The sequence below is a fragment of the Musa acuminata genome, chromosome BXJ2-11 (genome assembly GCF_036884655.1).
Source record: "Musa acuminata AAA Group cultivar baxijiao chromosome BXJ2-11, Cavendish_Baxijiao_AAA, whole genome shotgun sequence".
Taxonomy (NCBI): Eukaryota; Viridiplantae; Streptophyta; class Magnoliopsida; order Zingiberales; family Musaceae; genus Musa; species Musa acuminata.
The window spans coordinates 24096269-24114336 of record NC_088348.1 but is presented as its reverse complement, the minus strand read 5'-3'; the positions used below and the strand labels follow the sequence as shown (position 1 = coordinate 24114336).

At 41.2% G+C, this 18068-nt stretch overlaps 1 protein-coding gene across 2 annotated transcripts; it reads left to right on the top strand.

Annotated features, from left to right (window-relative positions):
* The first annotated feature begins 1400 nt into the window (after positions 1 to 1400).
* Positions 1401 to 17127, top strand: LOC103971386 (uncharacterized). Of its 2 annotated transcripts, XM_065131652.1 has the most exons (4): positions 1406 to 1591; positions 8065 to 8329; positions 11777 to 11895; positions 16494 to 17127. In XM_065131652.1, the coding sequence occupies exons 1-3, from the start codon at positions 1576 to 1578 to the stop codon at positions 11805 to 11807; spliced, it is 312 nt and encodes a 103-aa protein (XP_064987724.1). In that variant the 5' UTR covers positions 1406 to 1575; the 3' UTR covers positions 11808 to 11895; positions 16494 to 17127. The 2 variants fall into 2 exon arrangements, with proteins under 2 accessions (XP_018675622.2, XP_064987724.1); XM_018820077.2 differs by lacking the exon at positions 11777 to 11895 and having other exon boundaries at positions 1401 to 1591; positions 8105 to 8329.
* The last annotated feature ends 941 nt before the right edge of the window (positions 17128 to 18068 follow it).

Here is an 18068-nt window from a genome sequence, read left to right as displayed (position 1 = left end):
AAGATTTTTTATCACGGAACGTAAAAATACTTCAAATAAAATTTTGAACTCTCAATTGGTTTGATATATCATCATCAAGCAAATATTTATGATATAAATATATTAGATGAACATTTAGATTATCAAACTTTGTAAATTGATTTGTGTGAAAAAAATAATATATGTAAGAAAATTATTAAATTAAAAGTGTAGGTGAGGCACGTGTTAATTTGACTAGGGTCTGAACTTGATAATCAAGACGACAGACAGGGGTATAATCATCTCTACATAAGTTTTATGTTTATCGGTGTTCCTGATCCGTGATTGGAGACGATCAGGCGTAACCTTTGGTAGTGTTGGATAGCGATCAAATCCATCTAGAGGATAAATTAGGGACGACGGATGACGAGTCTACCTAACTTCGAAGGCCCGTCGAGCTCTCATTGTTCAAGGTCACTTCAAAATTAAATGCCCAAATCAATGCATGTCAAACCATGCAATAAGGCATATAGGAAATACTTATTTTTTGTTTTAATTTGTGAAACACGTTTCTATCTGTCCACAGATTGAAATTTGATGTTATACATCTGTCTATTTTCGTTGCAATCAAATTTGTATAAATTGTAAAATTGTTTTCAGTTTGTAATTCCTATTGCGCAAAGCATAGGATAGCAAAATATTCTACCAAAAATGATTTTGGTTAAGCCATGTTATACATATGATAAATATTTTCATTGGATAATCATTCATCCTAAAAGATTCGGTTATTAAATAAAAACTTAAAACATTTTTTATAAAATTTAGCATTTTCCTTCATGGCATATAGAATTGGAACTCACATGCCATATAAAAAGATTAAAATATTATTTGTTAAAATAAAATATACGATTATGATGACTAAAAATGGTACCATCACATTGAAAAAAAAAAAGAAGCACGTGGTATTTGAAATGTATGAAATATAATGTATTTTGAAGAGAATAACAAGAAACACAAGTCGTGTCTTTTGTTAAGTTAATTTTAGTCTACCAACTGTAATACTATTGACATCGATAGAAGATGTTGATAGAAGATAAAATTTTTTTAACTATATGAGGAAAATCTTTTATTCGGTTGAGAGAAATCTTTCCTTCTAATATGAGAGGGACATGTTAATGTATTTAAGTTTTTTTATTTCTATAATAAAAAAAATTTTAATAATTATTTTTATCATCTATTATTACCTTCATGCGATGTAGGTCAGCATCGAATGCATGACCCCTGTTGTCCATGGTGACGCCATCACGTTGCCTCCATCCACATCCGGTGCGCAATTAATTGGATAACAGTAATGTTACGACCTCGCTCATCAATGCGGCAAAATTTTCTTATATATCGTGTCACGTGATTTGCGGGCACTCGAATGGGCGCCCACAGCGAGCCTCCCGATGTTGGGCCTCCAAAGCCCACGTGGTCGAGAGGGTCGCCGTTGCCATTCTCGAATCTTCCCCGCCCTCTTCGTAGCATATTTACGGCCGCCGTTCTCCTCATTCCCTGTCCGTCCTCGTCCCCTTTGTTATTGTTCTTTCGTCGTCTTCATCCTCCGATCGAACAACGATGTCGGCTTACTTCGGTAAGTACCACGGTAAACGATCCCTCGTTCCATCTCATGTCCTCTGCTTTCTTTGGGGTTAGAGTGGATTATATCTCTCTGACCAAGAAAGGATGTTTTTATATCTCTTCTCCATGTGTCCATTCTTTATTCTCTTTTAGATAGATCGGGTCTCATGGATCTGTTTGGCGATTATATCTCGCTTTCTAATTAGATTTGTTACTGCTCAACTTATCTGTGCTTCTCTGAGATCGAAGCACAAACATGGTATGAAGTGCTAAATATTGATTCCTGGATCGTCTTGTTTCGATCGTATGGAAAATTTGGTGGTTGCTGCCGTATGGATGAAATCCATGAGGTTCGCAACTTTCACGCTTAGTTAGAAATCTGTCTTCCTATTCATCTGAATCCCTAATCATCAAAGTCTTTGATAGTGCATTTGATTCGTATCGAGCAGTTTGTTTGTGGTTAATGTTTCATCATTCACTCATGATCTCATCCCTTCACTCTATCGCTTTCACGTGAAAGTGAAAGCCACACATGTTTTAGAGATGCATCTCAATCCATCTTCATACGTACTAATGCAGGGTGTTTTGCACCTTTATGCCGTAGCTGAGGTGTCAGCATGGCATGGCTCGTCCCGAGTGCGCAAGATCACCAGCATGATCTCTGAGCTGGAGCGTATTGACTTGAAGTCGATCGAAAGGCCGTGACCCAGGTTCGTCGGGTTGCAGGTTGAAGATCACTCCTTTTGTCGTTCATCGGGTTCCTGCATACAGGTCGGTGTCGGAAAGGGACTTCTCGACCCGATCCCTTCGATGCTTAAGCTAGCAAGAGTTGGAGAGGGAGATTTGGAACGTGCGTGTGTGCCAGGTCCTTCCCCAGCATTGTTCCTGAGGGTAGCTTTTATACTTGTTCCTACGTGCGATTGTAGTAGCCTTAATGATCCTTGGTCGTCATCGTACGCGGGTATTTAATACCCGTTGACGTCGCGGGTGGTTGGCCCATATGTGGGGTGCAAGCGTCGTCTGGTCTACTCAATGTAGTCTCGTTCGGTGCTGCTTCCTGCCTTTTGTGTGGCCCGATACATGGTCGCGTCACCCCATATAGCCTGGAGCGAAGTGGGTGCAAAGGGATGGCATCAAACGACTGACTAGCCTCGGGCTCATGATGTTGAGTAGGCTCTGCCCGACACGTTGGCTTAGGGACATCATGCTAAGTCTTCATGCCGTGGTTGAAATATGCTATATCATTCTCTCCCCCCTAAAGGAGTTATGCCACAGGAGAATCGTGGGGCACAAGTTGGGGCTTCTGTGGGTCGGGTCCTCAGTCCCATCGACTGGGTGGATTACCTCGTCGCAAGTTTGGTCTTCGGCAAGGATTGGCTGAGGCATGGTCAGGTGGGCCGGGCAAGGTGTGCTCGGTAGGGATGGCTGATACAGGGTTGGCGAAGGCTAGCTGGGGCGTGGTTTTTTTGTGATCAACTATTTGCAAGGCGGATGGTGTCCCTTCGTTGGGGTGTCTGCTTGTTTTGATTTGGGGCGGTGGATCGTTTGATGTAGGATTGGTTTGATTGCTCTTGAGCGGGATAATGTATTTGTTGGGGAGTTGGGTTCGATCGCGTTGAAGCAAATGAATGGTCCTGTTGGGAAGTTCGGCTCGACCACATTGAAGCAGGAGAATGCACCTGCCGTGAGGTCTATTCAACCGCGTGGAAGCGGGAGAATGCACCTGCCATAAGGTTTGTTCGATCAAGTGGAAGCGGAAGAATGCACCTGTCGTGGGGTTTGGCTTGCTCGTGTTTGAAGCGGAAGAAGGGACCTGCTATGAGGTTTGCTTGATCGTGTTGAGTCGATGGACTGGCCGAGGCGTAGTCGACAAGGGCTGGTTGAAATTTAGTCGGCAAGGGTTGGTCGAAACTTAGTCGCAAGGGCTGGCCGAAACTTAGTCGGCGAGTGCTTGTCGAAACTTGGTTGGCAAGAATTAGTCGAGGCTTAGTCGACGAGGGCTGGTCGAGACTTAGTCGGCATGGATTGGCCAAGGCTTAGTCGGCAAGAGCTAGTCTAGGCTTAGTCAGCGAGGACTGGTTGAGGCTCAGTCGGTGAGGACTGGTCACAGTCGGCGAGGATTGACTGAGACTTAGTCGACAAGGACTGGTTGAGGCTTAGTTGGCGAGGGCTGATCGAGACTTAGTTAGCAAGGATTGGTCGAGGCTTAGTCAGCTAGGATTGGTCGAGACTGGTCGAGACTTAGTCGGCCGGGACTGGCCGAGGCTTAGTCGGCAAGGATTGGCTGAGTCGAGTTGGCAAGGCATCTGTATACGGGAAGCTTCATCTTCATGCGGGAAGTTAAATCTGTGGCAGCTGCTGGCGTGCCCTGACTCTTTTTGATGTGGCATCTTCGTCCTCATGATGAGAATGCTGCGTCGTTGCCCGTTGAGAGGCCAGTTCTGTGGGCATAATGTTTGAATAGTCGCGTCGATTCGTGAGTCCGCGTCTGTTTTTATAAGCTTTGGCTGCAGAGCTTAGCGGACTCTGTCTTCGATTTGGTTTCTCCCATCTGGCGCTTGGGATGTTCTTGGGTCCTTCTGGTACTTTTTGTCTCAATTTTCTCCATTGCTCGGCTGTTCCATCTAGTCTACTCCCAGGATGTCTTCTTCCTCAAACTAGACGGTGACCTCTCCCATGGGGATGCCTTCTTCTGATGACCTCCTTCCTATTGCCTTTCGTCGGACCTCCAAGTGTCGGCGGGGGGCGAAGAAGTCAGCCACTTCCTTGCGGAACGTGGTCGACGTGAGCTCCTCTTCGGGGAGCCAACCCTTCAATGCTCCTTCGATCTCTCAGGACTTCGGGGAGACCCATGATTGCGGTTTCGTGGTAACCTCTTGACAATTGGAGGAGACCCACGATTGCGGTTCTATGGTAACCTCCTGGCAACTGGAGGAGCTATAGGACCGCTTCCAGGTCCCACCAGAGATTATCCTCGCTGTGCCCAGGTCCATCAATTCTGCCGGGGGTTTTGCCTCTCCTTGGATGCTTTAGAGGCGGCCTCGCGTCTCCCCCTTTCTCCCATGGTGGTTGCCTGCTTGGGGTATTGGTGGATTTCGCGGTCTCAAATGGCGCCCAACTCTTATCGTTTCGTGAGGGCTTTCCTCGGGGCCTGTGACCGCACGGGGATGGCGTTGTTTTGCGAGCTGTTCTGCTCGTGCTTTCGGTTGAGCCGAGGATCGAGTAGCTACTACCTGTCTCATAGTGCGGGATTCATAATCAGCGGGGCGAGCTCTTGTGCAAAGGGGTGGAGGGGTCAATACTTCGTTGTCGATGGTGATGGCGACTGGGGCTTCCTTGTAGCGTGGGGGGCGCATATCGTTGATAATGCACTGCCCTCCCTATATGTGGTGGAGGCCAAGAGTCTGGAGAAAATACGAGGGCTTTTTGCCTCAGGGGCCATAGAGCGATAGGAGGTTGTTTGATGGAGGTCGCCTCTTCACCGGCTTCATATGGTATGGCTATTCCTTTTGTTCTTCCACCGCTGCATCTTTTCGATGTGCTTCCGACATTAACATGGTATTCTCCGAGCAAGGGTGGACCTCCGGGTGATGAAGAGACCGTGCCTTTTGACTCCTACCTCTGGACTCGGCGAGGGGATGTCAGCGGGCAAGCAGCCAGCATGGGCTCGAGGTTCCCCCCACGACCCCTCCATCAAAGCCTCCGGGGGTCCTCCTAGAGCAAAGCCGAATCCTTTGGTTAAAATTCCACTTTCTCTAGCGTCTTCTGCTAGGGATCTTGATCCCGCGGTTGTATGGGATCGCGATCCTGTGGTTAGGGCTTTCTTGAGGCCCTTGTCTGATCTGGCCCCTGAGCCTCCGGAAGAAATTGTTGCTAGGCCGGCGCCGTCCTCCTTTCTGGTTGTTGATGTTGCAACGTTTGGGATCATGGCTCCAAGCATGGAGCTGCCTACCGAAGAGGGCCCTCCTCGGGACTTGACTCATCGGACCCATCTCTGGGTCAACGAGTGGCGATGCTTTCACGAGACGAGGCTGCGGCCGAGCCTCTAAGTCTCTAGGAGGAAGCTGCCCCTGAAGGCCTTTCGGTGATCCCTCCCTCCCTTTCATCCAGGGAGGCTTGTGTCAATCTGGAGTCTGCTGCCCGCCCATTCGTTGCCTCTGCTTCCTGGGGCTGGTCCACGTCTCCTAGTGTTTCGCTAAAGCCTCGCTGGGAGGGGCTCACCAAAGACCAGTGGCTTTGGGAGGAGGCTAGAGCGGTAGCCTCCTATTGTTGAGGGTTGCTGAGCCTGGCATTGGCTAGGCTAGTGTATCGTTGCTCGACGGAGGGGTTGGCGGATCTTTGCTTCCGCCATGAAGTCCTGGTGAGAGTGCTTGCTCGGGTGCTTCTGGTTGTTTCCTTCGTTTCCTCTGATTGACTTTGATTTCTCACAGCATTATCATTACATGACGACAGTCGTCGACCCCTTACGGGACGCAGGGGTGCTGATCAGCCAGTTCTCATGAGCCAACGTTGCATTGCGAGCCTAGTCAGAGCGGGCAAAAGAGGAGAAGATGACTGTGAATATTTGAGTCGTAGAGCTATCCTTGCTAAAAAATGATCTGAGTAGTTAAAAAATGAATATAGATCTGAGTAGTTAAAAAATGATTCTTTTTTTCATTTGTTAAAGATTAACTTTCATATTTGATTAAAAAATAATATTTTATAAAATATATAATTTTGATTAAATTAATTTTGATAATTTATCATAAGATCTCATATTAGTATCTTATTTTTACTATATATATATATATATATATATATATCGTAAACTCAAATAAAATCATGAGAAAACAAAATACATCATCGAAATATATCATATTTACAACTAGAAGACGTGTCTCTGGTCAAACCCGAACTTGGGCAATAAATTACGGTGTTTGGGAGTTGAAGTTGAATCAATACGATGGCGATGAAAAGGTTGACTCTTAATGACTGGTGGGTACGAGTAAAGATTCGTGCGTTGACATAGAGATCCTTTCCCATACTTCAAGAGAGTTCCATTAGCGCTAAGGGGGGAATCGGAGGGGAACCGTGTTCCGACGGTCCAGATCGGCCCTTCGCGAAACCTTCAAATAAAACCTCATCTATTCCTCTTCACCCTCTGCAGTTTGCTCTATGCAAAAGCAAAGCCTTATCCACGCCCCAAATCCTACCCCCTGCCACCATGATCATCTCGCCATCGCAAATTAGCGCGGTTATCTCCTATCTCTCCTCCTAAATCCTCTCGCGGACGTAGGTCGGTGTCATTCTCTATTTTCTCTTCTCCGTTCTCCTTTCCTCAAATAAGTGGTATGGTGGTGATGCTTTCTAGGTCTAGCTTCGATTTCCTTGGGTAAATGAGTGTTTTTGCATGTCCTTGGGTAAAATGTGAGGTTTTGGCGGTTCTCGTAGCTGTGCGAGAGCGTTCGTGCATGCGGTGCGAAGAGGGTTTTCGTTGTTATGAGTGAAGCATGGTGTGGATGGACCTGCGCATTTTGTTATTTTTGGTGATTGTCTAAGTGCAAAGATTCATCTTTATTTGATCATGTTTCTGTTTCTTGTCGAAGATCTGTTGCGAGTTTATTCACTGCGTAATTGTAAGTGAAAGAGAAGATAGAGAAAGCAAGGACTTTCACCTAGGTTTGGTGGAGGTGTCGCGACCATGGTGGAACAATTGAGTGTAGTTAGTTGCGTGCAAAAAGAATGAACGTTTTGTGTGTGGGTATGAGTCATCGACTAAGGTACTTCTCTTCGGAAATAGTACCGAAATACCGTGATTTAGAGCATACGGTGCCAAGGTTGATTAAAATTCATGTGCATGATAAAGAATTTTATCTGTCACATGAATCACAATATTAATTCTTTTTTCTATTCAAGCTTTTTCTTTTTCATTTTATCTTTTGTGTTGATTGTTGAAGTGCCTCAATTCTTTGGATCTGCATATGTTGAAACTCTTAGTGTAGCAGGTCCCATTATTTTATCTTGGTGAAAGTTGCTTGTTATAGCTATGCAAAGTATTTCTTGCAAAACATTTGAACTTACCTGTTGGACAGGTCCTCAGAACAAAATCTAGATGTAAAATGTCAAAACTGTCCTGAATCTGGAAATCTCATGTGGTTTGTTAGTGTCTTTAGCTTAAGTTATTGTCACCTGATAAGGTCATTGTTAGATGGCTTTGAAACGATTATATTGGTTATGTGAACTTGAAACTCTCTTTAACTGAGAAAAAGCCTAATTAAATTACTCTTGATACAACAATGCTTGAATCTGCTGATCTTAGTTTTCACCTTGCTGATTGCACTTTGTAATACAACATTTTCTTTAAGATTTAGGAGTTGTTTATGTCTGCCTACATATTCATAGATTGGAACAATCTGTGGATTATCTAGAGTTTTCTTTTTATGTAGCTTCTTTGTAGGTGATGTCATTGTGACAGTATGCCTTCACAGTTTTCTGTTTTGTTTCTAGGTGATAATGTTCCATTCATTTTAATGGCTTCTACTTTTAGCACCATGTCCACAATAGGCTCTTTGGGTGTTGCTACTTGTCTTCATGCCGACAAGACTTCTGTTGAAAAGTTCTCCAAGTTCTCTTCACTTGCTTCCATATCTTCTGGTTCAACAAGCAGCAGAAGGCAGAACTTGCTAATGCAGAAGAGGTGCAATTCTAGGATCAGAGCTATGGCAAAGAGTTGTACTTTAACAAGGATGGCTCTGCCATTAAGAAGCTACAGGTAAGCTTTTGTAAGGGATTCCTACATGTTTATCTGAATCAGAAAATGTTACTTTTTCTTGTGATCCTTTTTTTTAAATGAAAAATAATGCTTATCTGAATCAAAAAATGTTGTTTCTTATTTAAAACCTCCCATACGATGTCTTAATGAACCATAATACCGTTGCATTATTATTGTTCTTCCAATCCCTCCTTTTAATGAATAAAGTTATTTAGGATGTAGGCAATAGTTTACTATATGCAATTAGATGAACTCGACAAACGTCCACACAATAAATGTGATTATAACAATCACATATATGAAGCCTAATCCTGGCCAAACGAATCTGACGATTTGAGTTGGCTTAGTCATAATCACGAGTTTGAACTCAACCTAGGTCAAGGGAAACCTATGGAAACCATTTTTTCATAAAGGGAACCTATTAAAAAATGGTTTTCATATGTTTCCCTCGGCTAGGTTGAGTTCAAACTCGTGATTGACTAAGCCAACTCAAATCGTCGGATTCGTTTGGCTAGGATTTGGTTTCATATCGAGCCGATCGATGCTCAGATTTCTACCTCTTCGTTGCCTTCGGTGAAAGCGCAATTAAGAAGCCCCCTTCTTGTTATCACCCTCGTCCTCACTATCGAATTTACCACTGAAGTAAAGTAAATCCCTCCTACTTGTCTCTTCCATTTTAGTACTTTTGCGCCAAACACTGAAGGCTTGAGTCGTTCTTGATCAAAAGCAGTTCAACACTCGTCTATTAGCCGTCCGAATAATCGCCTAGCGCCTCCTCCTGCCATTGCCTCTCTTGAGCCAGCAATTATAAGTCCTCTCAGTTCATCGCTTACTCTCTTACCCGACCAACTCAGTATAATTATTTATCCTCTCTAACAAAACTTATTGATTATTGATCAAAATGCTTTGAATTTATTATAATCACATTTATCGTGTGGATGTTTGTCGAGTTCATCCAGCTACATATAGTAAACTATTACCTACATCTTGGATAACTTTATCCATTAAACTCGGAGGAGGGATTATTAGAACAACAATAATACAACGGTATTATGGTTTATTAAGACAGTATGAGAGGTTTCAGATAAGAAAACAATATTTTCTGATGCAGATAAATACTATTTCTAATTTTAAAAAAAGAGGATCACAAGAAAAAGAAGGATTTAGATAAGCCCACAATTCACCCAAAAGGAAAAAAAATGACAAATAGTTGGCTAGACTTGTCACAAGCTAGGAAGATAATATCCTTGACAGAATTTAAACAATTAATCAATATGATGTTTACAAAATTTTGACTAGGCACCAACTGGTGAATACTTGACAAACTTTCTTGGTGAAAAGATATCAATTAAACTTCTTTGCATCGATCTCTTGCGCTTGAGACTTTTCACCTTCCTTCCCTTTCATGACTTGCTTTATCCCTTCCTGGTACGCTTATATAAAGCTTTTAAGTGCATCTTTGTATACACATGCTGCATAGCAGGCCTTAATGTCTCCATTCCACCTCAAGTTGCTATTGCAAGATCTCCCAATGTTGATGGTTCTCTTCTTTTAGATGTAGTCTTATCTTGACGAAGTCCACCATCATCATTTGTGACCTTTTTATAGTCATTCGGTCTAAGATCGAGACCAATATCCCGCACCCAACTAGCAACATAAAGTCTAGATGCTTCTTTCAAGACATATCATCGCTCTCTCCATGTGAGTTTCACCAGGAAAGAAGTTTAGTTGATATCTTTTAATCAGAAAAGATTGTCGGGTATTTACCAACTGATGCCTAATCAAGATTTGGTTAACATCATATAGATTAATTGTTTGAAGTATATCAAGGATATAATCTTCCTGGCTTGTCATAGGCCTAGCCAACTATTTGTCATATTTTTTTCCCTCTTGGTGACTTGTGGGCTTATTTGAATCTTTCTTTTTCCTATGATTCTCTTTTTTGAAAATGAAAAATGGTGTTTATCTGAATCAGAAAATATTGCTTTCTTATCTGAAACCTCTTATACTGTCTTAATGGACCATAATGTCGTTGCTTTATTATTGTTATTTCAATCCCTTCTCAGAGTTTAATGGATAAATTTATCTAGGATGTAGGAAATAGTTTACTATGTACAACTGTTTGAACTCAACAAACATCTATATAATAAACATGATTATAACAAATTCAAAGTTATCTAGGATGTAGGCAGCATGTTTGGAGGAGGGTCGGAGGTGAGGGTGTTGGTGGTGGATGACTCCCCAGTGGAGAGAAGCACGGTGGAAGGCTTGCTCAAGAAGAGTGGAGCCATGTTTCAAGGGTGAGGCGAGGCCTGAGCACCTCGTTTCATGTCCAAGCACCTCGCTTCAAAGAGGTGCCGCTTGGGCGTTCGCCCGAGCCCAAGTGTCGGGTGCTTCGGGCGAGCGCCCGGGTTAAGCCAAGCGACCGAACCAGTGTTTTATGTCTGGTTCGGTCTTCGGTGCTTTAGTTGGTTCAATCGAACCAACTAAAGCACCGATATCAGCCTCTCAGCATCCCTCTCGCGACTTCCTCAACCTTAACCCTACTCGCGATTCTGCCGCTGACATTTCCTCTTTGCTGTCGCTGCCTCTGCCTCTATCCGCTGTCGTTGCCATTGTCGCTGCTTGTCATTGCTATCGCTGCTTGTCGCCGATGCTACCGTTGCCATTATTGTTGCTCTCGCTCTTACGCCGCTACTGCTACTGCTTCTCGCATTCAGCAGTCTCAGTCTTACTCTTACACTACGCCCCCGCTACTGTTGCTCGCTGCTACCGCTACCGCCATCGCTGACACTACCGTTGCTGTCGCTGCTTGCCACTATCGTCGCTTCCGCTCCCGCTCCCGCTGCCACTACTCGTCGCCACTGTTACTCTTACTCCCTCTTCTCACATTGACTCGATAGTATACTGTTAACAGTATATTAACAGTATAGTGTTAACTGTCTACCATTAACAATATTTTTTTATTTATTGTTGATTTTTATTTGTTCGAAATTATTGTTATTCTTTTGAATTTTGAGATTTTTTGTTAATGTGATATTGTGATTCTATAAGCTTTTTTAATTTAAGATTATATTTTTATTTAAATAATTATATTTATTAATTATATTATATATTTTTATATTTTAGCGTCTTGCTTCGCTCGGGTGAGCGCCTAGCACCTCAGGCTTTTTTGGGCTTTGGCACCAAACGCTTTTTAAATCACTGCACTAAGATAATTCTGATTTTTCAATATGGAAGCTTGTTTTGTTAAATGTCTTTGAGATTTTCAGCTTTCTTTTTGAGTTGAGATAAAAAAATAGATCACTCTTTTGCAGATGATATAGTGGTCTATATTACTTGTCTTCATTTCATTACAATTTTACATACTCTGTTTCGTTGAGTTATAATTTTGAATGTACATTTATCTATAAAATGTTATTAGCATCATATTTTTTTATGATGCAGACTATATAATGCAGTGGTTATGAAATTGTAATGACTTGAGTCATTTGGACTTTTGAGTGTATGGCCACCCACTTCAATCTGCTTTGGGTTATTATGATGCTATATAATTCCCTCAAGTTGTAAGTTATTCGTTGGTGCTCTTTCTTCTTTGTAACTTTAGTCTCGAAAGTTAAAATGTCTAAATTATATCGTCGGTGATGATGTTCTTAGTAATATCGGTGACTTTGACGACATATGTTGATTGGGATTTTCGTACATTAACTTTCAAGGTATAAATTGGGCACTGATTAGACACTTAAATGGTCTGCCTCTCCTTCGTTTAGAATTTAGTTTTAGATATACATCCTTCCGCTGGTTAAATTTCTATTGGGTTTCTTCCATATATAACCATTATAGATATGCAAATTTGCAATGACACCTTATTGTTAAGATTGAGATTTCAGTAGGTTTTGTAATGCATATGCTTTTTCTTCAATTCTTGGAATTGGTGTGTATTACCTAAGCTAAAATTCATTTGAAATGTGAAAAGGAATCTAGAAGGGACTAAAGTATGAGATCTACACAACAATGTTCGCAATACCGTACCGTACCGGTATTTCGACCTGGGCTCGGTACCGGTACGGTATGGTATATCGAGCGGTACACCCAGGTGTATCGAGTACTGTAGCATTGCTACAGTGCTACAGTAACTGCTACAGTGCTCGGACCGGTAACAGTCGGTCCGCGTATCGAAAATCTGTCGGACCAGTACGTACCGCCCGTACCGGGCGGTACGGCTCGGTACGGCAAACCCTGCTACACAAGTTATCCTCTAGGATCAATCTCAGACCCATAGCTAATTAATCCACTCAATCATTTTAAGAACATAGTTTTGAATCGATGCCCCCTTAGTCCATCCTTGCGTGTAAGAGACTCTTGGATAGATGAGTCATTCCCTCTTCCTCAAACAATTTGCGAAGATGAAGGATTGATCTAGCATTTATCTTTTCATGTTGTCTCTATAAATCGGGAGTCATAGAGGCCAACATGCAACATTGAGCTAGAGTAGAATCATCTACATACTTCATGCAGCAAGCAATTTCTTCCTCACTTGCCCTTTTCCCAAGCTCGGGCATTATCTCATCAAGGACATATGCGATTTTTTCCACTGAGAATAATTCTCAAATTGTAGAGGTTGTAGAGCCAATCCACATAGTTCGAACCAGTGAGACAGTTGACATCAAGTATGCAACGTAAGGGGTTTGGAAGTGATATTTTTTTAGAAAAATAAAGATGTAGTAGAAAATTAATAACAAGCAGACTTTTTTATTTTTAAAAAATTAAGATATGAACTTTTATCTTAAGAAGCTCTCGTTATTTTCTCGCGAAACACCCAACATCCTCTGGCATATGAATAAAAAATTTTAGTAGATTTCTAACATGGATTTGAATCTAATTGGCATCTTGGCATGACCTCGAGGGGCTTAACCAATCATACTAAGCCCAAAGAGTGGGGAATTATTGTCAATCATAACTCCTTGCTATTCTCGTCTTGTTAGGTCTCCAAATCATCATGGCCTTGAGGGATTCGTCAACCATGATGCTCAGTTAAGTTAATACCATCATTACAAAATAAGTGTGATTCGATGATATACCCTCTAGGGACTCGACCAAGTGTATCATGTCCTCACATCACCGGTGAAATCTCTATATGATAGGCGAAATCTTAAAACTCAATATAGGTAAGCCTCGAGGGACTCGACCAACTCAGCCCATATTGAAAAATAATTTTCGCCTTTAATGATGGAAGGTCACATGGGTCAATCTCATTATCTCACATTTACTAACCTAATATTATTACTAGAGGAATTTTTTGATTTGATTTGATCTCAGCTAAATATAACACGTCACACACACACACACATATACACATATATATATATATATGTATATATATATATATATATGTATGTATATATATATACCTAGTAGGTGCAGAAATGAATATATATTGTATATATATAAATATTCACATCAGATGATCATGGACCAGGAATTAGCATGATCATGCCTGTGCCAAAAGGCTTAATCGCAAAAAAAAGAAAAACTTTGTGTCTTAGCCAGGGTCTGCAGTACCGAACTGTACCGCCCGGTACGGGCGGTACGTACCGGTCCGACTGGTTGCCGGTATGCGGACCACCTGTTACCGGTCAGAGTGCACTGTAGCAGTGCTACTGTACTCAGCACACCTGAGTGTACCGCTCGGTACACCTGGGTGTACCGCTCGGTATACCGTACCGGTATCGAGCCCAGGTCGAAATACCAGTACGGTACGGTATTGCGAACCTTGGTCTTAGCATATCTCTATGCCCAATGATCTTTCGTCTTGTCCTCATCGATCCCATTGGCAACTCCACGCTCCTGTCGTACATTGTCGTGCAATTACAATTTAATTACAGATATGCAGGCCCAAAATGTATATTTTATACAAATAAGAAACCTTGATCTCATCGAGGGGAGGTACAATTTGAGGGAGATACAATTTTGTTATAGGTTGGATTTAATGAGAGAGAGGAGGCTCGCAGGCCCTAATAAATCACCACATGCATACATACACAAGCATCCACACATGGTCCATGATCATCCGCTCACAACATACATCGCATGTATGTATGTATATGTATATATACATATACATACATATATATATACATATACATACATATATATGTATACATATATATATATATATATATAGTATATATATGTATACATGTATACATATATATGTATGTATATGTATATATACACATACATACATACATGTATACATATATATATAGTATATATACATATATAAAAGGCGAACTAGGCGATAATTAATTAAACTCTTTAATTAATTTTAGGTTAATTGTTAATCCCCATTGAAAAACCCTAGCGGCCAAAGTGACCATCGTCAAGAAACCCTAATTACCGGGTAACCTTGGTCGCTAGGAATTTTTACATGAGTCTTTTTTATTTGTTGTTGGCCACAAGTGGTTCGACGGGGTGACTGTGTCAGCATGTGAGTGGTGATGGATTTGTATGTCGTGGTGGGCTCTCTGCTATTATACAACTGACCACCGATGTTATAAGTCCCTTCAATTTCACTCTCTTTGAACGGAGTTGTGTGCGTTGCCCTGTACAATCTACCTAGTTCCTTTGGAAATTGACTTCGTTTAACATGTCTATCCACTTCTCATGTGCTATACTTATGAGGAGTGTCGATGTCCGTGCACCTTGTGTGTCCTTGAACGATGGACGACAATGCAATCGGGATAGGAGTGGGGGCTGCTTTCAAACTTCGAAGTAATACTTGATTGGTTAAACTATATATCGTGGCTCGAGAGACCGGCCGAGCCCACTCGGCCCAGGTTGAGTTCAAACTCATGATTATGACTAAGCCAACTCAAATCACTAAAGTCGTTTGGGCAGGATTAGGCTTCATATCGAGTTGATGGTGCTTATATTTCTACCTCTCCACTGCCTTCGATAACAGCGCGGTCAAGAAGCCCCCTCCTTGTCGTCACCCTCGTCCTCACCATCGAATTTACCACTGAAGTGAAGTAAACCCATCCTCCTCCTCACTCGATCAGAAGTAGTTCAACACTCGCCTCTTAGTCGCCCAAATAATCGCCTGGCGCCTCCTCCCGCCATTGCCTCTCTTGGGTCAGCAACTACTGGTCCTCTCAGTTCATCACCCGCCCGCCTACCTGACCAACTCAGTATAATTATTTATCCTCTCTAACAAGACTTATTGATTATTGATTGAGATGCTTTGAATTTGTTATAATCACGTTTATCATGTAGATGCTTGTTAAGTTCATCCAGCTGCATATAGTAAACTATTGCTTGCATCCTAGATAACTTTATCCATTAAACTATGAGGAGGGATTGGAAGAACAACAATAATGTGACAGTATTATGGTTTATTAAGACATAGTATGGAAGGTTTCAAATAAGAAAATACTATTTTCTTCTCTTATGTTGATAAAGATTATGTCCCCTAAGCTTAAACTTTATATTAGGTTTTGGAAGAGGAGCCCTGTTGTTTGCTTTTTATTTACCACATATTATGAAGCATTATATGTTACTGTAATCTCTTGCTTCTTCTAGCCTTATATCCAAGGAGGAAAAATAAAATCACTTTTGGAGGTTTTAGTAATTTTTACTAGATTTAAGAAGAATATTAATATGAAGATAACATTTTAGAAATATTCTGTAAGAATAGACACACATCAGGTGAAACTACTTGCCGCTCATGATTTAGATTCGATCTTTGTGGGAGATAACAGTTGAATGCTGTTGTGGGTTGTTGTTGTGGATGGTGATTTTGACATTTGTACTGAATGCTACTAAAGCCGTCTAGTTGGCTAACATTTATTGGTCCAAATGGTAAAAGTTGCAGAACTTGGTTCAGTCTGCATGAGATTGTATAAGCAGAACTTTGTAAAATCCTTTGAGATGCGTAAAAGAAATATGTGGTATTGGAAGGCCTTCAAGTGATGTCCTCTATACCTTTTGGAGTAAGGAGTTTTTTTTTTTTTGGGAGTAGCAACATTTTAAGATTACTTTGCATGTTGATTTATTCTTATTTCTTGGTCTATGTTTCATTACATTGTTATCTTGCCTACCAAGACGAATGAAATAGGTGCAGTAGAAATGTGATGCTTAATATTTTGCTTTTGCATTGATGTAGGTTCATTGAGTTGAGATAGATCAGGATGAAGCTGAGGGTGGTATGTAGGAAACTATATGATTATGTTTGCTATGATCTAAAGGAAATTGCTTTTCCTTCCTCTCTGCCTGATCCCCCACGTATCAAGAAACGAAGGAAACTCACATGGAGAGAGTGATGGTGTGTCTTGAAGGAAGCATCAAGACTTTATGCTGCTAGCTGGGTGCGGGATATTGGTCCCGATCTTAGACCGAATGACTATAAAAAGGTCACAAATGACGATGGTGGAAGTCATCAAGATAAGACTACATCTGAAAGAAGAGAACCATCAACATTGGAAGATCTTGCAGTGGCAGCTCGAGGTGGAATGGAGACATTAAGGCCTGCTTTGCAGCGTGTGTATATGATGCGTGCCTCAACATACAGAGATACACTAAAAAGCTTTATTCAAGGGTACCATGAAGGGATAAAGCAAGTCATGGAAGGGAAGAAAGGTGAAAAGTCTCAGGCGCAAGAGAACAATGCAAAGAAGTCCAATTGATATCTTGTCACCAAGAAAGTTTGTTAGGTATTCACCGGCTGGTGCCCAGTCGAAATTTTGTAAACATCATATAGATTAATTCTTTTAATTCTATCGATGATATTATCTTTTTTAGCTTGTGATACGTCTAGCCAACTATTTGTGATATATTTTTTCCTTCTGGGTGAATTGTAGGTTTATCTGAATCTTTTTTTTTCTTGTGATCCTCGTTTTTAAAAATGAAAAATTTTAAGATACATTTTACAATTAATTGTTCAAACTTGTGTTTGTTGGATTCCTCTTGTTTGTATCAGTCGGCATCATTTGCTGAGATTGCATGCCACAGATGTGCCAGATACACTGGGTGTCTCATTCAAGCTCTTCCTACCTTATGCATTCATGATGTCTGTATCATCATCGACAATTTATTTCTTGCTTAACCTGTGGAACAATCTTAGAACCTCTTTTCCACAGTATAGGCTACAACCTTTGCACAATTCAGGTTTGTTTTCCTATAGAGTAGTATGGTTATGCTCTTCTGTTATTCAACCAAATAAAGAAATATAAGCAAGAAAAATAAGACAATAAGCATGATTTTAGCGATATAAATAACATACTTATGACCGACTTAACCATAGAAAAACTTACACAAAAAATTGCAGAGAAGTGTGTGTGACAGTGCTTGCACGAGTTCTGCAGAGAAATGTGTGCTACAAAAGAAAAGCCTAGATGAAGTATGACACTAACTTGTAGAGCAGGCTGAGCAGCAACATTAGCAAATAAGGATCTTATATATTAGTTAATATACATACATGTCTTAGTTTACTAATATGCTTTTAGGTCTTTGATCATGTATTGGTATGTCAAGTATTTTACTAGTGTCTTCGTCCAAGATGGATATAGAAATAATTTTGGAACACTCATGCTTCATAGGTATCTCTATTTTTCATGGGTAATGGGGCTGAAAGGATACGTTATTTATCCTTTTTCCTTATTTCAATAGTGTCATCCTTTCATCTCTATATTTACTTGTTATCTGAAATCTAAATTCTGAATCAATAAGTTCTAGAGTTCTC